This window comes from Scyliorhinus canicula, chromosome 24, assembly GCF_902713615.1.
Source record: "Scyliorhinus canicula chromosome 24, sScyCan1.1, whole genome shotgun sequence".
NCBI lineage: Eukaryota > Metazoa > Chordata > Chondrichthyes > Carcharhiniformes > Scyliorhinidae > Scyliorhinus > Scyliorhinus canicula.
Window position 1 is genome coordinate 12,951,718 of NC_052169.1, and position 24,825 is coordinate 12,976,542.

Genomic DNA, 24,825 nt, shown 5'->3' on the forward strand with positions numbered 1-24,825 from the left:
CAGGTCCTCTGAAGAAGTGGCTGCTGAGATTGTAGATGCATTAGTTTTAATTTTGCAAAATTCCCTGTCCTGCCATTAAAACATTCTGATCTCTTAATGTGCCACTATCAGCACCCTTCTTGGTCATTATTACCACCATTTACATTCCCTTTGTCTTTTTGTCCACAACATCTTGGTCAGTCTCCACCTATCACTGGCTCTCTATCTAGGCCCACTGCTTCATGCCCCCATCACCTCAGTTCTGTCTAGCTTCCAAACTCGATGTCAGCTACGTTCTCCCTCCAGAGATGCAGCCAGACCTGCTGAGATTGCCGAGCATTTCTGTTTTTGATTCTGTAGGGACCGTTCCCTTTGTAGCACCCTGGTCCACTCCTCCGTCACCACCAATTCCTTATCTGCTTCCGGGGCACATCCCATGCAATTGCAAAAGGTGCAACACTTGCCCCTTTAACCTGTTGCACGTTTTACTATGGGCGTAAAACGCGTTTATTGGAGTGTATTAACACGCCTCCGAGTTCGACGTGTGCTTAACACTGCTAGGCTCTGTTCTATGTAATTATTTAGCTCTGGAGTCGCCAGCTGCCGTATAGGCAACGTCACAAGTATTCCAAGGTCAAATTCAAAGTAATAAAGACGATACACCGATTAGTCAAGTTCAAACGATCAATATTTATTATACAGTTAATAATAAATACTCATGCACACACTAAGAGACTAAGCTACCACTAAACATAAGCAAACAGAATACTTATCTAACAGGAACAGGCAAGGTCAGAGAACGAGGCCTTCGTCCTGGTTTTGTCTGCAGCCTTCAGCAAGCGTTCTGGCACTTGGGAGTCTAGCGGGCTTGGATCGCGTAGCGAGCGTTGAACTTACGGTTTCGGCGGCTGGTGCTCAACGGCTGGAGTCAGGATACCAGGTGTCAGTCGGGGCCGGAGCACAGGTTTAACAGACCGGACAACACGAGGTCCCTAGCTTTTATAGGGGTTCCGTTGTCCTTCCCTCTTCTCGGGCGGGCTCTACCTATTGGATCAATTTCTTATCGATACTGGATTAATTCCCCAATGCGAGGGGGTCTCCGTGATGGAGGGGGCGTTTCTTATGTCCTTTTGTTCGGAGGTTTCTGGTGCCTCGATGTCTGGGTCTTGATTGGAATGTGTCCATTCAGAACCAAATGTATCTATTGTGTGGGTGTTCAAGTCTGATGGCCTCATTAGCATGCAAAGCGTTTTGCCATTTGCATCTAGCTAAGGTCTTTTCACCTGAGCCCAAACTGGTTTCTGCTGCTGCAGAATGCAAACTGCTCTTTGCAGACTGCTGTTCTGGCTGAACTGTCTGTTTCTCAGCAGCCTTCCATTTTAGTTTGGCTCAGTGTCCATTTTGCGTGGCCAGCATGGCTACATTCCCTCCTTGTGATCCTCACAATCATACTATTGTGAAGGATCACCTATGTACTTTGCCTCCTTGTGTTCTGACCTCTTGCCAGTTCCTGTTCTACTCTGTTCTAAACTATGGGAAGAAGAGAAAAAAAAATTTAACTAACATCTCTACTTGGCCCTATGTCAAAAAGGGACATGCATTACTACAATTGGGAACCTCTACCTATCACTATTAACCTTAACCTTAACTTAAACATTTAATCACTCTAAAATCTTAACCATTCACACCACAACATCACACTTCCCAACTCGGCAGTCGAGTATGGAACAATATAATACATGGCTGAATTTTATTTACAGAGTGTTGTAATCAGTGAGGGGTTGAGGGGTTTGGTGGAATCCGAAGATGGGGGATTGCACTCTATAGATGGGTGAGGTGCTGGAACGAGAGGCTCTCCTCTTCCATTTCCTCAACCTGAGGGTCTGCACTAGGATGATGAGGATCGCAATCACCAACAGTGATTCGATTATGTAGGACATGGAGTACCACGTCATGAATTTAGTACACCAGGTCTGAACCTCGCTGATCAGAGCTGAGCACTGGGGGTTTGCTGTACTAACATTTACGGTGGGGGTTGTGGGGGAAACGTGTCTTGTTTCCACACACATACATATGACATTAAATAGTAATAAGTGGGCTTCCATCATTTTGCTGTTCTTCTTCTTTCTCTTCCTTCTTCCTCCGGTATTGACAATCCTGGCTTCGACCTCTGTCTCGTCCTTTGAAACCTTTGGGATCAAGCACAGTATCTGTCAATACACAGTTTAAGACCTTTACTTGTTAGTGCATCTGTCTTTCAAAACCCAATTGACCCTTTAAAATGACTGGCTAAGTCACACCCTGTGACTCCCCTCATTTTTTTTTCAAAAAGCGAATTTAAAGACCAGCATACACCTAACAATCCTTCCTTCTGCGAGCCGTCTCGCAGGCTTTGCTGATTTACCATCCGAATGTTCCCGGATGTAAATAGCATGTGGGATGGTGGCCGAAGGGCTACCTAACCTAAAATGAAAACAAATTTGGAAATAAACATCCGAATGAGTTGCGTATGGGCCGCTACGGGTATGAGTTGGATGGGATCCCCGGGTAGGGCGTGCTGTGCCATACCCGAGCTTGGCTGACCAAGGGTTGGTTCTCAGACAGGGCGGGTCCTCAGTGCCGTTTGTCCACTGCCTGAGTAACCTGGAAAAACGGGTACGAATGTGTTTACCATGACTTGCAGCCTCTATTGCGCCGAATAGAGGGGCACCTAAAAAACCAAGGGAGCCAAGATGCTCCAACTGAGGACATCCCTGAAGTTCTCAGAGATATCTGCGGACAAGCTATTTGGCGTGTGGCCTTACAACGTTGGAAAGGATCTCCAATCAAACCGAAGTTCTCAAAAGTTTCGGCAGACAAGCTAACGTGTATGTGAGGTGGTCACAATCTTTTCAGCTGAAAAGAAGATGTCCATCCTCCAGCTGAACAATGTACATTCCTGAAAACAAACAAACATAAAACGAAGACAAACATACGTGCAGGTTCCATCAGAAAGGACATCGTTTCCCTCAAACGATTCCTATCTTACATCATCTGGACACCTCACTTTGATTCTGCCTCTGTGAACAGGGTCACAAAGGGGTTGCCGTGTCGGGAGTCAGACACCGTGTCGTCCTGCTCTCCCGGATCCCACACCCTTGTGTGGATCAGGCATGCTATTTTGGAGTTGTGTGACCGGGGGTCACTCTCGTCATTGCGGACAAGTCTGTAGGAATTGTCCCTGTGCCATTGTGTAGTGTCGAGTGTGTTGTCGGGGTAGTCGGGGTCGGGTGGTGGTTCGGGGTTTTTAAGGTAAGTGACTTCCATGGGGTCACTGGAGTCGGGGTCGTAGTTGGTGCAGTGTGGGCTGTATGGCTGTGTGGTGTCGCTGTCTTCAGAGTCAGTGTCAGTCCTGCTGTCTCTGCTGTGGCAGCTTGTGGGCGTGTCGGGGCGTGGTCTGTAGTGGTCTGGGGGCGGAGTCGTGGGCGAGTCCGTGGATGAACTGGTCTGTGAGGGGGATGGTGGAAAAGTGTCTCTGGTGGGCGGGGTGAAGTGTTCTGCTGCATCCAGCAGGACATGGTGAGCATGGTTGGCCTGTGTTCCATAAGCCTTTAACTGGTTTATATGGAACCACGCGGTCTTCCCATTAGGATACTTTATCCTGTAAACGGAGGGGCTAATTTTGTCCGAAATTGAGTAGGGACCGGAATATTTTGGAGCCAAAAAACTGCTGGGGTTATAAACAGATAACATTACCTGTTGCCCAACCTGGAATTCTGTGGTGTGTACGGTCTTATTGAAACAGGCAGTCCGTTGCTGTCGGCGTTTCCCTAGCTGGACTGCGGCTGCGATCTGTGCAGACCTCACAGTCTCAACTAGTTCTTTAACTGCCTTTTCATGTGTGAGGGCCGTCACTTCGGGGCTTGTCATGTCCAGTCCTAAAAGGAATTCTGTACCTTTCATAGGGCGTCCGGTCATGAGTGTGTGTGGTGTGTATCCTGTCGATGTGGAGACAGTGTTCCTTATGAACATAAGTGCAAATGGGAGCACTGAATCCCATGTGGAATTGTTCTGTTGAACCATTTTCCTAAGGGTCGTTTTTAGGGTCCGATTCATGCGCTCCACAATCCCGCTGGACTGTGGATGATACGCAATATGGAAGTTCTGTTTGATTCCGAATATTGTCAGGACGTTCCTCATGACCCGTCCTGTAAAGTGAGATCCCTGGTCCGAATCGATACTTCGGGGTAAACCCCATCTCGTGAAGATGTGGTGGGTCAGGATCTTTGCAGCTGTCTTTGCTGTATTTGTTCGTGAGGGAAATGCCTCTACCCATTTGGTAAAGGTATCTATGACCACCAGAACGTATTTATAGCCATTCCTACAAGGGGGCAATGGACCTATAAAGTCGATCTGGAGGTTTGTCCAAGGGCCGTTAACTGGGCGAGTATGCCGAAGTTGTGCCTTCTTAGAATACCGCTCCGGGTTATTCTGAGCACAAATCAGGCAATTCTCTATGTAGTGCGTTACATCATTCCTGAGATTAGGCCACCAACAGAGTTGCCTGAGGTGCCTCGTTGTTGCATCAATTCCCTGATGCCCGTGTCCGTCGTGGAACAAGGCAATCATCTGATTCCTGTCCTGCTGTGGGACCACGTAAAGTCGGTCCTTAATGATCACACCCTCATGTGTGGTCAGTGCGTGTTTAAAGTGCTCGTAAGCAGGCACAAAGTTTCCCTTGAAAACCTCCCTGAGGTCTCCGTCCTGTTTCTGTGCTGCCACGAGATCTTTAATATCAGTCTGTGAGACTTGGACTGCGCTCACAGGGGCGCTAGCTGGTGCGCTAGCTGGGGGGGTCCATAAGTGTCCTCTCCTGGAACCTGCCTTAGCCAACGCGTCGGCCTTTACATTCCCAGGGGGTGATGACCTATGGTGGCTTCGAACTTTTATTATGCCGAAGGTCCTGTCCTTCGCTTTCTCTAGGATATGCTGGAGTAAGGGGGCTGATGGAAGGGGTTTTCCGTCTGCGGAGACAAAACCTCGTGTCCTCCACAGGGGCAGAAAATCGGTCAAACTGTTACAGACATATAAGCTGTCTGAATATATGTCTGCTGGGCTGGGGAAAGAATCGGGGTGGTCCACTATGTATGCTATGGCTGCTAGCTCTGCTGCCTGCGCGCCTAAGTGACCTGGTAACTTAAGAGCTATCTCTTCGAGAGCGCGCCCCTGCGCGTCCTCTACATAGATGCCGCATCCTGTGATACGCTCACCATTTAAAACTGTGGAGGAACCGTCTACATAAATCCTCAAGGGTCCACACGTGTCTGTGGGCTGGGGGCTTTGTTTCGGGTTCCCTATCTTCCTGGGGGGTGTTTTGGCTAAAAAGGGTCCTGTGTTATGCAGGGGAGCTACAATTTCACAGTCATGGGGCTGTCCGGGGTATTGGAGGTTGTCTGCTAAGTATGTGTGGGTGCGTGTCCGTTTCACTGTAATGTCCCGTCCTTGTAAAAGTAGGGTCCACCTAGCTGCCCTAATCTGGCTAACTGAACCGTCCTTCAGTCGACCGTCTAGTAGTAGCTGTGTGGGTGTATGTTCGGTTAGGATGGTGATGGGGTTTAGTCCGGTGATGTATGAAAAGTACTGTACTGCCCAGAAGACAGCAAGGAGGTGCCTCTCACAGGCCGAAAATCCTTGTTCTACTGGGTCTAACAGTCGGGAGGCATAAGCCACTGGTCTTAGCTGCTCGTGCCGTTCCTGAAGCAACACGGCCGAGAGGGTCAGATCGGTGCTCGCTACCTCTATTGCGTACGGTGAAAGTTGGTCGGGGACTAGCAGCGCGGGTGCTGCACTAAGGGCTCGTTTCAACTCTTCCACAGCGCCTGTATGCTGCGGAAGCCATTCCCAGGGGGCTCCTTTCTTAAGGAGGTCTGAAAGTGGGGCGGCTTTTGTCGCGAATCCGTCGATGTGGTTCCGACAATAGCCAACCAGTCCTAAAAACGACCGGAGGGCTGAAACATTCTGGGGAAGGGGCAATTTGACAATCGAATCAATTCTTTTGAATTCGATCTCGCGTTTGCCGTGCGTGATGACTGATCCCAAATACATTACTTTACTTTCCAATATTTGGGCCTTTTTCGGGTTAACTTTACAGCCAATTTCAGTTAAGAGTTCCAGGAGTTCGGCCAGAAGCGAAATGTGCTCTGCCTTTGTGTCTGTCTGCAGTAGTAGGTCGTCTACATACTGTACCAGACAATCGGGTCGGGAAAATTTTTCTAATCCACTTGCCAGCTGTCGGTGGAAAATGGAGGGTGAATTGTGGAATCCTTGTGGGAGGCATGTCCACGTGTACTGCTGTGTTTTAAAAGTGAATGCGAATTTGTATTGGCACGCTTTTGCCAATGGTATTGACCAGAATCCATTACTGATGTCCAATACCGTGAAGTACTTGGCGTTGAGACCCTGCTTGAGCATGGTCTCGGGACCAGTAGCTACCGTTGGGGCTACTGCGGGGGTTACTTTGTTGAGTTCCCGATAATCGATGGTCAGACGCCATGATCCATCGGGCTTCCTCACTGGCCAAATAGGGGCATTGTTGGTGGAGGCTACCGTTCTCAGTACACCTTGGTCCAACAAGCTGCCTATAACCTTTTCTATTTCCACCTCTGCCTCGAGGGGAAATCTGTACTGCTTTTGCGGTCGGGGGTCCTGTCCGGTAACATGAACTTGTCCAGTCATTCTGCCACAGTCATGACGGTGACTTGCAAATGCTGTCCTGTGTTTGTTCAGTAGGGCCTTAATTTGTCTGTCGGTGTGGAGCGTAGTCAGGTCGAATGAGTACTCTCCCACTGCGCTAATCCGATTAGCGTAGTCTCCTACTGTGAGGGTGGCTGGGGCTCTGTCTGATCTCGCCATTCGCCAGACACACTGGTTCACTGGGTCGAACGACAAGCTGTGAGCGTTCATAAAATCTATCCCCAAGATGTGCTCTGCTGTCCGGGGAAGATTTACTAAAACTACGGGGTGCCTTGTGCTAATGTTCCCTAGCTGGATCGCTACGGGTGCTGTGATATGTCCCTGCTGCGAGTGTCCGGTGAACCCGCTAAGTGTGATGGTGGAGGTGGTCGGCCACGTGTCTGCGTGTGCCGTGGTTGTGGAGTTAATGGTGGTGCGGGATCCTCCTGTGTCCCACAGTAACTCTATGGGCTTCCCTTTGACTTTTGCCGTGACTACGGGCCTCCCTGATGAGTCCCATAGTGTGTCACAGACCCAAGTGGGGGAGCCCGAACACCGTCAGTTCGTCTCGTCCACATTGGTGGGTCCTGACTGTACTGCTACATTGTGGATGGGTTTTGCCTTACTGCGGTTCAGAGTGCCTGTCTGCTGGCCTCTCTGAGATCGCTGGGGTGCTTGGCACTCTTTTGCCCAATGCCCTAACTGTCCACAGTTATAGCATTCCTGTCCTTTCTGTTGAGGGCTGCTCTTGCCTTCGTTTACCCATGCGGGCTTCTGGTGCTCTCTGACTGCTTGGATATCTGCAGCAGCCTGAGCCTCTTCTGGGGATCTAACCTTTCCTTTTGCCTGAAGCGATTGCTCCCAAGCGCGGGACAATCTTTTGAGGACCCATTTTTCGTTATGGGCCTCTTCTGAGGGGTCGTAATTATTGCAAGCGCTCTGTCCTGCTTCTGTTGCGTGTGAGATAATTGTGCGCGTCCACTTAACCATGTTTTCGCGGGTTAAATGCGCTCTATCTAGCTGTCCGAAAACTGCGCTGAAGTGAATCCACAGCCTTCCTGCGAATGCTGTGGGGTGTTCGGATCTCTTCTGCCTGCACTTATTCAAGCCTTCTACGGGGTCACCTCTATTGTACCCGATGGCATCTAAAATGGCAGTGTGCATCTCCTCTAGGCTGCCTCCTGCCACGTTCTGTGGGTCGGGGAGGGCTGCCACTACACTCTGGTCTAAGCTCAGCACGGTGAGCTTAACCTGCTCTCTCTCATCCAGGCCGTACATGGTAGCCTGCTGTTTTACTTTGGCGAAAAACTGGTGGGGGTCTGCAGTGGGGAGGAACGGAGTGATCTTTTCACAAGCGTCCCTTAGCTGGGTTACTGTTAAAGGGGTGGTGTAAGTTATGTCTGGGGCGCCTTCTGATTCGGCTTTCCTCTGTGTGGTTACGGGATTCATGGGTGCGGTTATGATCTGAGCTGTGGGGGGTTGGGGTGCCTGTCGTTTCTGCTGAGCTGCGGGCGCACATGTTCCCTGAACATAACGCTGCGCTGTCTCGCTTAATTCCTGCCAATCTGGGGCATTTTCCCCATCTAACTGAGCTCCAAAGGTGCTTTGGAAGCCATTCTGCACCGAAAGCAGAGATTGCAATTCCGCAATCTGTTTCCTGCATTTCGCGTGGTCAACTGTGCTTTGTCTTTGTTCGGTCGTTGCAGCGTGGAGTGCTCTCAAAGCTGCTTTGAGATCGGAACATTGCCTCTGCAATGCCTCCACCTGCTTCTCCGATTCCTGTCTTATCAGAACGGCACGTTGCACGTCCTGATAGGCTTTCTCATACTGGGTCTGGGAACTGTTCAGATGAGCTAGACAAGACTGGTGAGCCCTCTTGGCATCATCCACCTCTCTACCCTTCTCTGCCAACTTCCCTTTTAATTCCAGGTTTTCTTTCTCGATGTCCCTGACATCGACCTTACTCATTCGGTTCCTTTCCTCTAAATCTGTCCGGAGCGCCCTGATGACCTCCTCTGCGCCTCGCAACTGTGCCAAGCAGGACACAATCGCCATCGGCTTGCGTGCTTTTCCTAAACTCTTTTTGTGTATTTGAGAGAGGTTCTCCCACCAAGTATGACCTATACTTCCGGGACCTGTCTCCTCATTTGCACAAAACTCTTTCCAAAGGGGCCATCCCTTTCCTTGTAAATATTTGCGGAGTTCCAGCTCCCACGTGGGACACTGGCCTACCCTGCTACTGCTGCTGGTCGCTGCGACCACAAACTTTGCTGGATCCATCAGACGTTCCATTGCCTGCATGGCCATTTCCTCTGACTCTCTTTTTATAATTTGGAACAGGGGGTTGTTGGGGTGGTGTTTCGTAAAAAGGGTACGGCTTACGCTATTTTCCGATCACAAAACTACCGAAAGTTTGTCGCAACAAAAAGCTTTCAGTTTTACCTTACAGCCCTGTTAGTACGCATGCACTAAACACACTTCCGAATTTCGCTTATTATTTTGAACACCTTGAATACTTGTGATCTCTTTCTTTCTCTGCAATTTGGAGTTCTAATTCAAATTTCAGGGTCCTGGACACTGTGGTGTTTCCACTTACAACAGGGTCCCGGCGGAGTCGCCACTAAATGTTGCACGTTTTACTATGGGCGTAAAACGCGTTTATTGGAGTGTATTAACACGCCTCCGAGTTCGACGTGTGCTTAACACTGCTAGGCTCTGTTCTATGTAATTATTTAGCTCTGGAGTCGCCAGCTGCCGTATAGGCAACGTCACAAGTATTCCAAGGTCAAATTCAAAGTAATAAAGACGATACACCGATTAGTCAAGTTCAAACGATCAATATTTATTATACAGTTAATAATAAATACTCATGCACACACTAAGAGACTAAGCTACCACTAAACATAAGCAAACAGAATACTTATCTAACAGGAACAGGCAAGGTCAGAGAACGAGGCCTTCGTCCTGGTTTTGTCTGCAGCCTTCAGCAAGCGTTCTGGCACTTGGGAGTCTAGCGGGCTTGGATCGCGTAGCGAGCGTTGAACTTACGGTTTCGGCGGCTGGTGCTCAACGGCTGGAGTCAGGATACCAGGTGTCAGTCGGGGCCGGAGCACAGGTTTAACAGACCGGACAACACGAGGTCCCTAGCTTTTATAGGGGTTCCGTTGTCCTTCCCTCTTCTCGGGCGGGCTCTACCTATTGGATCAATTTCTTATCGATACTGGATTAATTCCCCAATGCGAGGGGGTCTCCGTGATGGAGGGGGCGTTTCTTATGTCCTTTTGTTCGGAGGTTTCTGGTGCCTCGATGTCTGGGTCTTGATTGGAATGTGTCCATTCAGAACCAAATGTATCTATTGTGTGGGTGTTCAAGTCTGATGGCCTCATTAGCATGCAAAGCGTTTTGCCATTTGCACCTAGCTAAGGTCTTTTCACCTGAGCCCAAACTGGTTTCTGCTGCTGCAGAATGCAAACTGCTCTTTGCAGACTGCTGTTCTGGCTGAACTGTCTGTTTCTCAGCAGCCTTCCATTTTAGTTTGGCTCAGTGTCCATTTTGCGTGGCCAGCATGGCTACAAACCCCCTCACTGTCAAAGGTCCTAAATACTCCTTTCAGGTGAAGCAGCACTTTACTTCCATTCCCTACTATTTGGTCTAATGTATTCGCTCCTCCTAATGCAGTCTCCTTTCCATGGAGAGACTATGCACAGACTGGGTGACTGCTTTGCGAAACACCTTCACTCTGTCCGTAAACATGACCCCGACCTTCCTGTCGCTCGCCATTACAACTCTCCGCCCTGCTCTCATGCCCACATGTCCATCCTTGACCTGCTCCAATATTCCAGTGAAGCCCCGGGTAAACTGGGCCCTCCGCTTCTAATTAAGCACTTTTCAGCTTTTCTCAACTTAATATTGAGTTCCAGAACTTCAGATCATGAACTCTGTCTTCCTTCTTGACCTCTCTTAATACATTCTGATATCTTGCCTTGATGCCACGCCTTCTTTAGTCTTTAATGCTACCACTAACGCTCCTTTTTCTATTGTGTCCATGGCATCTTTGTCAAATCTCTCCTGAACTCCCACCTTCTATTTTGCTCCATCTGCTCCACCGCCTCAACAGTATCAAATCTATCGCATTTCTCCCTCTCTTTAGCTCTGGTGGTGGGGGAAAAAAAGTCTTATGGATTCGAAACGTTAACTCTGTTTCTCTCTCCAAAATGCTTTTCAAGCATTTTCTGTTTTTCACCCCTTTTTAAAAAAAATCTTTTATTGTCACAAGTAGGCTTACATTAACACTGCAATGAAGTTACCGTGAAAAGCCCCTAGTCGCCACAGTCCAGCGCCTGTTCGGGTACACCGAGGGAGAATTCAGGATGTCCAATTCACCTTGCAGCACATCTTTTGGGACTTGTGGGAGGAAACCCACGCAGATACAGGGAGAACGTGCAGGCTTCACACACACACTGACCCAAGCCAGTAATCCAACCTGGGACCCTGGAGCTGTGAAGCAACTGTACTGCCGTGCCGCCCACAATTTTCTTGCAGTTTGGCTAGCTCCTGTCCCACATTTTGTTCTTTTTAAGGAGAGCAGGCATCACTTTTTAAACCAGAGCCACTTGATACTAACCATGTGCGATTAACGGCAGAAATTCCTCTCCCTGTCGCACTTGCAGCGATCGAATGCTTGCTGTCAGATGGACGGGCCACCTCATGTGCTGTGGAATGTGGATTGTGTTGTTATCAGATTGTTAAACATAACTTTTCATTTCCCATAAAAAGGAAGCTGCTGAGCTCCCAGGGTAATATATTCTTTGCTGTAACCTGGTTCTTCAGTATAAATCAAAATCATATTTGTTCTGCTGAAGCAGAGCTTCAAGATAATTTTGTTACAGAACAGTCCGAAACAGACTTTGGTGAGGGCAATGGGGCGCAGTTGCGTCGGCCACTTTTTTTTTTTTTGCGGTACAGTGTTTCAGTTGCGGGACGGGCTCCTTCCCCATTCTTCAATGTGACTGCGTTTGCAGTCGTCCAGTTTAAACATGTTAAATTTGTCACCTGCAAGCGCAGGATTGCATATTGAATCTTCTTGTTTGGGTTAACATTATTAGTAATTGCCATTAGATGGCAGCACCTCACCATTTTACACCATTCGGCAGAAGTTCATTAAATATCCACTGCCGGTGTGTTGTGATAGTACTGAACTTAGTTCCACAAACCCCACCTTGACGTTGGTTTAAAATTTGATTTCCACCTCTGTTAGTTATTACATAATGTTCAAGTTTTGTTTCAATTTTGTCTGGCAGAGATATTAATTGGAGGAAAAGTTTTTTTTTTTCTCTCACCTATATAACCTTTGAAAATGTTTGTGTTTTTGTTTTTATTAAGACAGAGATAGATAGGTTCTTGATTAATAAGGGGATCTGGGGAGAAGGCAGGAGACTGGGGATGAGAAACAGGCCAGCCATGATTGAATGGCGGAGCAGACTCAATGGGCCGAATGGCCTAATTCTGCTTCTATGTCTTACGGTCTTACTATAGCCCCCACTCCTTTCACCTCGTGTATTGACAGCCGTGCTTTCAGACATCCAGGCTCTATTGTCTAGAATTCCCTCCATTTCCCTTTCCAACCGCTTGTCCCAAGTGGGAACCTTGGTTGTGGTCGGGAGAAAAGCACTCGCCAGACTCCATGCCAGCAATAAAGAGAATGAATCGCTTAAAAGTGCAAACTGATGCAGTTGTCTGAGGTAAAAATGATTCACAACATAGGTTTAGAGTTGCCTGCGGGAGGTGCTGCAGGACAGCCACTGACCCCAGCTGTTACGTGGTGGGGAGGCTTCCGTTCGGGTATCTCCTCGAAGCAATTGGAATAGGTTCAAGATGCTGGTGAGCAGAGGATTATAGAAGACAGCATGCTGATCATGCAAGCACCCTGCGTCTTGCGTACTTTTATATCATATCCTGAACATTAAGGTTGCAACACAGGGTCCAGCAAGGAATACAAATGCAGATCTGTAGCCTATTGCAGTTTGTCGATCAGCATGTTATATCACCATCCATAGGTCAGCATGTTCTATTGAGAGGCTCCACCTTGACACACACCAGGAAAATCCTCGATATTTGATGAGCCGTGTAGGTGATTGAAGTGACTTTCCCTGAGCTTTTTAATATGCTGAGTCTGTAATTTGACTACTTGCTGGGCGAATAACGTGAAATTCATGCTCTTCTCCCCATGAATGGGCCCACTGGGTAAGAACCAGCCAGCTGCTTTGCCAAACTGTAAGCCACTTGGTAGTAGGGAACTTGTAACGGGAGACGTGTTGAAGCTTTTCATCCTGCGGTCAATCATCAGCACAAACGCAAGAATGCCAGACAATTTATACGACAAGAAAGGGAAGCTTGAGGAGCCTGTAGTACACCATTGCTTTCTCCATGACAAAAGTCTCGGCCAGTCGGAGTTGACTTGCCAGTTAATCAGCAGCGTCCTGGAGTATAAATCGTTGTTTGAAATCTAGCATCCTTGTGGTTGCCCTGATGAATGCAAAAACGAAAAGCTCCGGCAACCTGTCTCTCTCTCCAGCAATATTTACAATTAAATTTCTCCAACCTTCTCAGAATATAGGATATTTCTGTGCCTTCTACCTCGTATTAAGTTGATCTTTTCTCTACACCCTAGTTATGACTGTAACATTACATTCTGTAGTCACTCCTTCCTTCCCTGTGTACGGTATGCATTGTCTGTATAGCATCCAAGAAACAATACTTTTCACTGTAAGCTAATACATGTGACAATTATAAATCTCAAATTCTTTTAACTGCTGCATTATGATTTCACAATTATTGGTTCGTGTATTATAAGCTGGATGTTAAGGAAAGTGATACATGTAAAATAGAGACTTTCTATGCTATCTAATAAGGTGGAACCTGAACATCTTGAGGTGTATTTCTGATTATGAAGATTGTTCTTTAAAGGGTGTGGTAACAATGTTTGTGTTTTTGTGTGTGTGTGAGACTGTTCTAATATGTTTAATTACTGACTCCCGAACTAATGCTGTAACTACATGGAGGTCAGCTGATGAAATTATGATTTGGTTTCAAAAGGTTAGCTTTTTACATTTTTCAAAAATCCTCTTGCAAGTCGCTATCAAAAATGCAGTTCGGCCCAGATGTTCATTGAAGCACATCTTGGCGCCCTGGGATGTCATCAGAATAGAAGGTGCAATGTTCCTTTGGGTAACGTGTGTCCTCTGCAACATTCGTACTGCTGTTCTGTGACCTACTGTACAACAACCGTATCAAGTTGAGAACTGAGCATTTCAAATTGGGTCTTACAGAGGACTTCAAGGATTCCAAAGAGCCGTCAGAAATTGGGGCTAAAGCTAACCCAGGTTACAAGGACATCCGATGGAGATGTTTCGAATTAAGAGGGGTGATGATGATTATGATGATGAGGCACAGGGCTAAACCACCTGCTGAGTTGATCAGAGGAGAGCATAGCCACAAGAATAAAGGAGACTATAGATTTCTTTTTTTAAAGAGAGTGTATTAAAATAGAGAATTCTCGAAACTAGCATGGCTCCGTGGGTAGCTCTGCTGCATCTGAGCCAGAAGGGCCTGGGTTTAAGTTCCACTCCAGGATTTGTTGGCTACCAAAGAGCCCAGGCACTGGGGCAGGCAAACCACTGTGTATTGGAGTCAATCCTCAGCCAAGGCAAATGGGGAGGGTTAGCGGCAGGAAGGGCATCGAGCTGTAAAGCAACCTGCCAAATCCAAAAATGAAGGGGTGATCAACCAGCATTGTAGCGACCCCATGTTTTTTGTCTTCATTCATGTGATGTGGGCATCGCTGGCTGGGCCAGTGTTTATTGCCCATCCCTAATTGCCCTTTAACTGTCTGACTTGCTGAGCCATTTCAAAGGGTAGTTAAGAGTTAACCACACTGCCGTGGGTCTGGAGTCACATGTAGGCCAGACCAGGTAAGGATGGCAGATTTCCTTCTCTAAAGGACATTAGTGAACCGATGGGTTTGAACGACAATGGTTATCATCCGACATTTAATTCAACGTTTTTTTAATTCTGATAGCACTCAAAAGAAAAAAAAAGTACCCTACACTCTCCCTTTGTTCAACTCTCAAAATAATTTAGCACCTGAACCTCACAAAAACTCCTAATGAAAAAAGGTGCAGGAGAACAGGACTATGGATAGCTTTGAGAGCTGGTAGGATGCAGAATGGGCCAAATGGCCTCCATTTGTTTCTGTAATATGGTTGTGCTTCCCTGACCAGGTGTTTGCACGCATCTGGGCTTGGCGCGCTCCTTGTGAGCGCACACTGTTCTTTTTTTTTCTCTCTTCACTTACCAGTGCATTATTCCTGTTCTATTCCAAAATTACTTTTCTGCAATGATGGCCTTTGCACAGCAATCGTTGTCTTTCGTACAGGCGCTTGCTGGAGTGTGTGGTTTTTTTCAGGAAGTCGGCACTGTCGGAGAGAACTAGTTTAGAGAAATGTGAGAAATGTCCCCAAAGCTCCTATTAGTATATTTATTTCTTATAATAAACAGACCCTACTAGAATCCTGCATTGTAAAAGCTTGATTTAAATTCCTAAAGTGTCAGTGTGCAGAACTGTCCATTATCATTGGCTGTGCAGGTGTATCCTGGAACTGGGGTAGTCGGAGTTAATAGAAAGCTGTGCAGTTCATATTGTGCTTCAGCTAAGCTGTCCATCCTCATTTTACTTCACTTCAAATCTCTTGCATGCTTACATCCCTATGGCGATGATTTTAACTGTCGTCAAGGACTTGCAGTTTTAATCACAACTGTTATTTCTTTTAAGAAACCCTCCAGTTGCAGAAGGAGGCTATTCAGCCCATTGAATCTGCACCGACCCTTCGAATTAGCACTTTACCCATTTCCAATCCCGGCATCCACCTCGCCCTGTCCTCGTGACCTAACTTGCACATCCCAGGGACAATTTACCATGGCCAATCCATCCACCCCTTACATCTTTGGACTGTGGGAGGAAACCGTAGCACCCGGAGGAAACCCACACAGACACTGGGAGAACGCACAGTCGCCCAAGGCCGGAATTGAACCCGAGTCCCTTCTGCGAGGCAGCAGTGCTAGCCACTGTCCCACTGTGCTGCCCATTTTTAATAAGGCAAAAAGGGATTGAGATTCACTTGGCCCAATAGGAACAGGCAATCCCCACTTAAAATGGGGAAAAGAATTGGACAAATTTACATTGGACAATTTAACATTGGGGAAAGCAGAGTTTGTAGGTTTGAGGGAAAATGGCAGCTGTTTCTACATGTTATTCAGGATAGCCTGTCTAATAATCAGAAAATGGCAAAGGACGTCATGAAGATGACTTAATGGAAAGCAGACTGGCAAGAGTCCGATGTCCATGTGCAGCCTGAAAGATAATGGTGGCAAAAGCGTGTATTCTCCCAAAATTATAACCACAAAACTGCGACAGCCTTGGCAGAAAGGTGGCTGCAGCATCATCACAATCCTCCACGTGCTGTTGCAGACATGTGTCCCAGCTTCCAGTTTAAAGATGCCAAACGGCTAAAAATGCACAAAATTAATGAGAAGGCAGGGATGGCCTGTTGCGCTTGTATCCAGGGCAAGCTCCTTTGCACCAGTTCATACCTTCTTAAAGGGACTTGGCTTTTTTTTCTCATTGATCTCCTATTGTCTGAAGTTTGACATGTATACTCCAGCTTGACCACAGGCAAAGGTTAGATTAATGAGGTGTCAGAGTATCTAATCATCCTATAAATTTATCCGGGCAGCAAAATCCAAAGCTTTTGATGCATTTCATCATAGACTAGCGGGGCTGTGATTAGTGTCGCTCTCCTGTGATGCAAAGCACCGGCTATTACGCCATGTAACGATGGCGATATTTTTGGCAGAGCAACTGCAGCAATATCTTGCGGAAAATAAAACCAGTCAAACTTGCCTTCTATCAAAGAGGACGACATTCTGCGTAGCTGGGAATCTAAAATTTAAACTCTGTTGGAAATGCCCCGCAGGTCAAGCAGCATCTGCCCAGCGAGAAACAAATAGACTGGCTGACTGTGAAAGGATGCTTATGAAAGAGCCTCCGCGCTCCCCGTTTTCTCCCCGCCCACTCACCTAAATGGTTAGGAAATGTCGGGGGTAGAGTAGCTGTTTTTTTGCGGCACAGGCAGAGTTCTTGGGCGAAGAATCTTGCCCTGAAGTAGCATTTTGCACTCTTGTGCAGCATGGACTAGTTGAGCCATATGTATATCCTGTGCAATTCCAAACAATATTCAGATACAATACTAAGGATCCACCAACATAACTAGACTATTTAAAGCCTTGTACCAATGACAAGCTTGGTACTTTATGACATGCTCGGCTTGAGACTAGGAGGAGGGCTGTTCGTGGTTTTATAGAAATCATCGTTATGGACATATTGCTTCTAATTATCGGAAGAACGACATTTTGCATTGCACCAAGGAATTGTGGAATGAATTGACTAGTCTACATTTAACTTTCTGTTACAGTAGCTGAATTGCAAACAGAGGCTACTTTTTTTTTTATGCAGGATGTGGGCGTTGCAGGCTGTGCGCCAGCATTTATTGCCCATCCCTTTGAGGGGCAGTTAAGAGTCAACCACATTGCTGTGGGTCTGGAGTCACATTTAGGCCAGACCAGGTAAGGACGGCAGATTTCCTACCCTAGAGGACATTAGTGATCCAGATGGGTTTTTACGACAATCAATGGTTTCATGGTCTTCACTAGACTTTTAATTCAAATTACACCATCTGCAATGGTGGGATTTGAACCTCGGTCCCAGGAACAGTACTCTGGGTCTCTGGATTACTAATCTAGTGACAATACCACTACACCACCGTCTCCCTGATACTAAGATCACTGTTACCTTCCTTGCAATAAATCAGCTCGGCAAGTTAAGTGTCATTGCATCCACTTGCTTCCTGGGCAGCGATCAATCAGATTGTAATTGATCACATATACATATATATATTCACTGGAGAGGGAGCATACAGTGTCCTCCGGTGCGCTTAAAACTTTGTGTTCAGTGGGCACACGAGGGCTAGGGCGCATCTTCGCCCTGGAAATCCTATTTTAGATTGATTAGTTACGTTTCCTTTGACGTTTTGATTTTTGTTGTAACCCCCCCCCCCAATATTTGGTCTTTTGTTTAATTTGTTAATCAGAAGTAAATAGAGATTCCATGTAGCGCAATCCTGACCGATGTGCTGTACGTTACCCACTGGATTTAAGTACCCCGCACCATAATAGTTGTCACGCATTGGTTGACTAGACTGGTGTTCCCGACTCTTCATTTTCTCATGCAATTCCCGTAATAGCCTCTCCGAACAGGCGCCGGAATGTGGCGACATGGGGCTTTTCACAGTAACTTAATTTGAAGCCTACTCGTGACAATAAGCGATTTTCATTTCAATTGTGGTCGGCATTCTTCAGATGGTGGACATCATTCACGCGCTGCAAACCCCCAGCTCTGGTGTTTGGTTTTATGGAGGGGGGGGGTAGCACAAGTGGTTAGCACTGTGGCTCCCAGGGCCCAGGTTCGATCCCCCGCTGGGTCACTCTCTGTGCGGAGTCTACACGTTCTCTCCATGTCTGTATGGGTTTCCTCTGAGTGCTCCGGTTTCGTCCCACAGTCCAAAGACATGCAGGTTAGGTGGATTGGCCTTGCTAAATTGCCCTCAGTGTCCAAAAAAAAGGTTAGAAGGGGTATTGGGTTATGGGGAGAGGGTGGAAGTGAGGGCTTAAGTGGGTCAGTGCAGACTCGATGGGCCAAATGGCCTCCTTCTGCACTGTATGTTCTATGTAAGAAGCAAGACTGAGTGATTCGCTGGTTCCAGTTTGGCTTCAGGTGCAGTGTTGGGCTCTATGTGTAACTAAATAGAGAACAACCTCAGCAGCAGTGGTGGAATTCTCATATGCATCCTCCGAATATGGCATATCCATAACCAGTGGAGTTATGAAGTGAGTGGATGGAGGGGGGGGTTTATCAAACGGGTTCTCTGGTGTAATGACTCGAGGAACCTTGGCTTTTGATCACGACTTTGCTAATTCGCTCATTGGTGTTTCTCTGGCGATGCTGACCTCCATGTTAGTGTTGCCTGCAATGTGAATGATCACTGGCTGTTGTGTGCTATTGATACTTTGTTGCAGTGAACAGCATCACACTTGCAGTGAATCTGATTGGCTGTCTAGCTTGGTTGATTGGAGGAGGTGGAGCTGTCAACTTTGGACTTGCCTTTCTCTGGCTGATTCTATTCACGCCATGCTCTTATGTTTGCTGGTTTAGACCAATCTACAAGGCCTTCAGGTAAGTACCCTGAGCTATCACTCATTTTTTCCTTGGCCCCATTCACATGGATGAGAAATTTTGGAACTTTTCCGTGAAAGGCAGTCGCCACGCTTCCTAGGTGAGGGGTGTTTGAGGTAAATTGGGGGGGGAACTCTTTTTTTTCTATATTGGCTTCTGGGTTACAGGAGAGAAAGCAAAGCAAAAGATATGGGAAGTGTAATTTTTACAGAGGGTTGTAAGGACATGTGTTGCTTTGTCAGAAATAGTGACATCCCAACAAATGGGCACTTCAGCGTCCGATTCAGTCCGGCGCGGGTGGGGGGGCACTTCAAAGATGCGCTGAGGAATCCCTTCGGAGGCTCCCAGGTATGGGTTGCACGGTCGTTCCCGGGTGAAGTTTGCGCAACCTCGGAGTTACCCATCCAACCCCCCCCAATCCTCCAAATCGTATCCGCCTACCTTCCCCATGGCCTGTCAAGGGCTTTTCAAATTTCACTGGATCTTTTAAACCTACCTGGTTTATTGAAAAACGTGCTGGTTTTTTTCCTTCACTTTTGACCCTGCTGTACGTTGGCGCTGGGCCCTGGGGGGTGTGCTGCACTGCCTGGATCTCGCCAGGCCTGAGTCGGGCGAGGTATGCAGGGAGGGGAAAAAAGAAATCTGGTAAGAAACTCGTCCCGGAATGGCAATCCAATGCTGACTGCCACTCCAAGGAAGTTCAGGAAAACAAATCAAAGGTCCAGATCTTCTGTTATTTGCCCCCCCCCCCCCCCCCCCCCCCCCCCCGGGAGGTGCCCCAGGAGATGTGCTGGGGACCCCCACAAAAGGATGGCACAGGAATTGCCTGGGAGGTTTGAAGTTCCGCAGGGCGATTGCCGTGCACCTGGAACCATACGGAACTCCGATTTCAGTTGGAGACTTCGGAAGTTTCCAGCTTCCTCTTGGCACAATATTTACCCAGGAAAGTTTAGAGGGGTTGAAACTACTTCTAACTCCTGGGTAACTTTGAGATATTTCTCCTCCCCCACTCCCCAACTCGTCCCACACTCCCAAACACCCGGCCTTCCTAGCCCCTCGCCTTATTCCGGTCACAGTGGTTATGACCTTTTACATTTACTACGTTACAACAGCTAGTGCCTTCAAAAATGGGGACGTGGCTTAATTTTCCCTGATGCTGCTGCCTTGCCCGTTCCCCACCAAGCCCGGGATGGACGTTTGGGCAAGAGATGTGCAGCTCCGAACCCGGGTAAGCAATGGGGAGTGGCAGCAAAGAAGGGAAAAGCGGGGAGGAGCAGGGGAAGGCGACTGGGAATTAGCTCTTCCAGAAAGCCAGCACTGAACCACTGGACTCTTGACTCTCCCTGTGCTGCAAAATTCCATAATCCTGTCGTTTAATGGCATCAATTTTTTTTATTTTTTGTGGGGGGGGGGGGGGGGGGGCAGGATCCCCTGGGGCTCTTGGGTCGAATTTCTGGAGGTGCAAGCATTGATGCTGTGGAGGTGGCAGAATGGAGCAATCCGAATATCGCAGCAATGGTAAACCGTGGAAGAATAGGCCCCAATCCGCTGGTAACTGCTTGCCTCGTACACTGAGCGGCGCCGACTTCCACAAAAGTACAAGCAGTGGGCTCTCATTTGGGTGGAAGCAAAAGACTTCTGAGGATTTCTAATTGCATTTTGAAAGCTACTCTTAAAAGGTGAATACAGCGAAGAGAAAATTACTACAGTGCTGCCGAAATTACTTTTCACTGTAATTCTCTGCACTGATTATTGAAACCTCCATGTCAGTGGGGCTTCAGATTCATGACTAATTCTATTGCTGTGTGGTTTCTATTTCCATTTTTATTTGGCTGAGGACCCAATTCCATGTTAATTGAATCGCATTTTTCTTATCTTGGGTCATGCAGCAGGGTGATTTCTATGCCTGAAATTATGTTCAAGCGATGCCAGAACTGTTGTTGATGGCGCACTCGTTCTCATGCCAGAATGTCATCTGAATACGGGGGCCCTTCAGTGCAGTTAACAAAGAAATCGGGAATGACAAAGAATGAAAGCCCCAAACCAATTATAGCTTTTTTTTCTTGGGGGTTGACGACTGTCCTTGCAATATTTTCAAGCTTTGATCCTTGCTTGTTTTCTGCTAATGCTGCTGCACTTATTCTTCCAGCTGTGATCGTTCCCCACCATAATCCTCCATATCTCTGCCGAGGTGGGACTGACCCTTGCCATTTTCTGTTTTTTTTTTGTTGTTCTTCATCTTCCCTCCAACCTCCCTCTCTTCAAAGTCAAGCTGCGCAAAATTCACCATCTAATCCATTGGAGTTGCCGTTGGCTGCTTTTGATTTGACGATGTTCATTTTACATATGCCAATTTGATTTCGAGACACCACTACTTTTTCCCCGAAAGGAGGAATTGACTTTTTGCTAACTTGCTCTTCCTTTCCAGGTAATGCAGAAGAAAGCGAGTATTTTGCTATCGGGTACCATATAAAAAATGCATATAACGCTGGGATATGTGAGACTGTTCAATTCTGTAACGTGCGGAATTGAATGTACAATCTTTATGTGTAGATTGGTATAATCGACATTCACGTCAGGGCTTCCTTAGCTTCTTTTCATTTCAGTTATTTAACCAATAATGTTATAAGATTAAAGAACAGTCGGATTTAGTTGAACAAGGCGACAGAGATTTAATGATCTGGTTAACGAGCAGCTTTCCTTTGAATTGCCTTTCCAATTGACCATGTTCTTGCTCAGCTTTTGTGACTCTTCTCAATGACTGCGGCTACAGTGTTTTAGAGGTTTTGATTACATTTTCCACTTTTAAGCTAGCATTTCAAATGAACACTAACTTGGCCTTTTTGATCCGGATATTTTATATCATCAGAGAGCAGTGTATAGTTAGGCATGAGCTGCCAGAGCCAGTAAATGGTTCTCAACTGAAAATGTCTTCTGTCCTATGTTTGCACTTTTAGGTCGGATAGTTCATTCAATTTTATGGCATTTTTCTTCACATTCATGGCCCAGCTGGTAATCAGTATTATTCAAGCAGTGGGGATCCCTGGCTGGGGAGTCTGGTAAGAATCTATTTATTATTGCACAAATTGTAATGCGTAACGTACTGAATTCAAGAATCGTGCTCTGAATTTTCTGCCTCAGGAGTTCAACCTATTTTGGATGAGAAGCAGGTTAATCAAGGAGGTCTATTTAGAGTTAAGTAACCAGAGACGAACCCATCATTAGCTGGGCTCCAAAGTTTCGGAAGTTGCAATCTTAATTGACTATCTCTGAAAGTACAATGGAGGACTCTTGGTTTAGCAACTCCTGTTTATTGTGCACCTCTCATTGTTTTGTTCCCATGTTCTCTGATTCTCCTTTGGACTCTTGCTGCGCCTCTCCTGAAACTTCAGAGGCCTCCTTTTTAAACCCCGCTTCTTTTACCACACCTATGCTCGTCTCCCTTGTCTTGCGCCTTACTTTTCTGACCACCTGACCCTGATTTCGAATCACTTTGGGATATTTCAGTATGTTCCCTAGAACGTGTAGTGTGGAATCGGGCCATTCGGCACAAGTAGTTCATGCTGTTGTTTGTGCTCCACATCAGACCCCTCCCACACCTCATCATCTAAACCTTAGTTTATGATTATTATCAGTGGTCCCATATAAAGCATCATTGCAAAGCCAAAAATGTTGTGTTGCTGAGGGCAGGGTCATGCCCGAACATTTGCATGGTCGAGAAGTCTTGGTTATTCGCAAGTTAGGACTTTATTTAATTAAATGTTCCTTCCATGCAAAGGACATTTCGGATATCCATGATGGCCTCTGCATCATTCTCTGTGATCATGAACAGCAGCTGTTTATCTACAGAGGTGCAATGTTGACTGTATTCCACAATCCCCATGGTGTACCTTGAAGCCTGCAGTTTGCAGTAGCCCAGCCTCACGAATAATAGCCAGAAGAGTCTCCATAGCACGTTGTTATTCTGCTACCTCAATGCTGTTCTCAAACTTGGAATCTTGATGCTTGAGTCAATGAATCAATTTAACCACATCACTGGTAAGGTGGCCACATTGCACTTAAAATATTGCTGCCGTTATGAACCTTGGCACTGCTTAAGTTAGCAAATGCTTATTCAGTTTGTCCAAAACAGTGAAAGAACTGGTGCCAGATTAACGATTACAACTCACTGGATGTGATGACCCAATAATTCTTATCCGTCTTGCAAATGTTATCGTGTCAAGGACAGTCCTCGGGATCTGACCACCGCTGCTTTGCATCAACCGGCATGAATGGACTGGTAAATTAAGGCATTTGGAGAACACATAGCGGTATCCAAACTTAAAAATCTGCAAAGCCGCCTCTTTATCGTTTTGTGTTTTGGCACTTGATGCCTATGATCCTTTTGACAGCTTGCTGAGCTATGCTGGATTCAGGGTTCAGAAGGAAACAAAACCTTTCAAGTCTACTTTGCCATTCAATAAGATCATGGCTGATCTGATTGTAGCATTAACTCCTCTTTCCTATCTGCCCCCCCCCCCCCCCCCCCCCCCCAAAACCTCCCTCCGTCAATCAAAGCTGTCGAACTCGGCCTCAATTGTATGCAATGACCTAGCTTCCGCTGCTCTACGGAGTACATAATTCCAATAACTAACTATTCTCTGCCAAGAAATAACGTCTTCTCAGATCTTTTATTTATTTTATTTATTCATTTTTAAAAAATTTTAGAGTACTCAATTAATGTTTTCCAATTCAGGGGCAATTTAGCGTGGCCAATCCACACTCCCTGCACATCTTTGGGTTGTGGGGGTTGGACCCATGCAAACAGTGGGAGAATGAGCAAACTCCACACGGACAGGGGGCCGGGAGCGAACCCGGGTCCTCGGTGCTGTGAGGCAGTAGTGCTAACCACTGTGCTGGCCCCCACCCCCTCTTATTTATTTTTAACCTGTACTCCCAAGTTCTAGTTTCCTCCACGAGATGAAGCATCTCCTCATCTACCCAGTTGGATGACCTCAGAATCTTATCTCCTTCAATAAAACCACCTCTCCGTCTTCTAAACTCGAGAGTGTAGGCCCAACCTGCTCACGCCTTTCCTCATAAGACAAAACCCTTCATTCCTGGGTGCCTGTTGAACCTCCTCTGGACTGCTGTCCATGCAGGTATATCCCCTCCTTCAAATAAAGAGATCAAAATTGTACGCAACACTCTAGATGTGCTCTCACCAATAACCTGTACAGTAATGGCAAGACTTCCCTATTTTATGTACTCCATTCCCTCAGTAATAAAGGCCAACATTCCATTTGCTTTCCTAATTACTAATTACTTGCTGTGCCCGTAACTTGTGACTCGTGATCAACTTGACGTTCCCGTTTCCTTAACTGCGAAGCATCCTTCTGAAGAATTGTACTCCAAATTTCACATCTTTGATCGAATAAGAGTTGTATAACCCACTGAGACACTCTTGTCTCCACTATATTTTAATAATGAAGCAGCTATAAATATTAATATCCATTGCAGTTTAATTTGGCCGGTTTGATTTATGCCTTCTGAAGGAACGAAAGAAATGTGCAGGCTTCACTGAGTTTAATTTGTATCAAAAGAAACTTATTAAAAGCATCATAACTCATAAATGGAATCTGACTTATGTTTTATATAAAAAGGGATTGAGTGAGTTTATATTAATGTGACAGTGGAAGTTTGCATTCTGGAGTATTAAGCTGGATAGTTGCAGGATTCATACTGGAAATAAACATTTCAGTGTTAATATTAGAATGGTAATAATTTTTTCCAGTTCCTTCTAAGCAAGA

At 46.6% G+C, this 24,825-nt stretch overlaps 1 protein-coding gene across 4 annotated transcripts in view; it reads left to right on the top strand.

Moving 5' to 3' along the window:
• Window positions 1–24,825, top strand: part of LOC119956911 (secretory carrier-associated membrane protein 5-like) — an 81,695-nt gene that overhangs the window by 37,838 nt on the left and 19,032 nt on the right. For all 4 annotated transcript variants that reach the window (XM_038784472.1, XM_038784473.1, XM_038784471.1 and 1 more), the window contains 2 exons: window positions 18,880–19,036; window positions 21,994–22,095. In XM_038784472.1, the coding sequence (XP_038640400.1) occupies window positions 18,880–19,036; window positions 21,994–22,095 (259 nt within the window). The remainder of the gene's footprint in view (window positions 1–18,879; window positions 19,037–21,993; window positions 22,096–24,825) is intronic.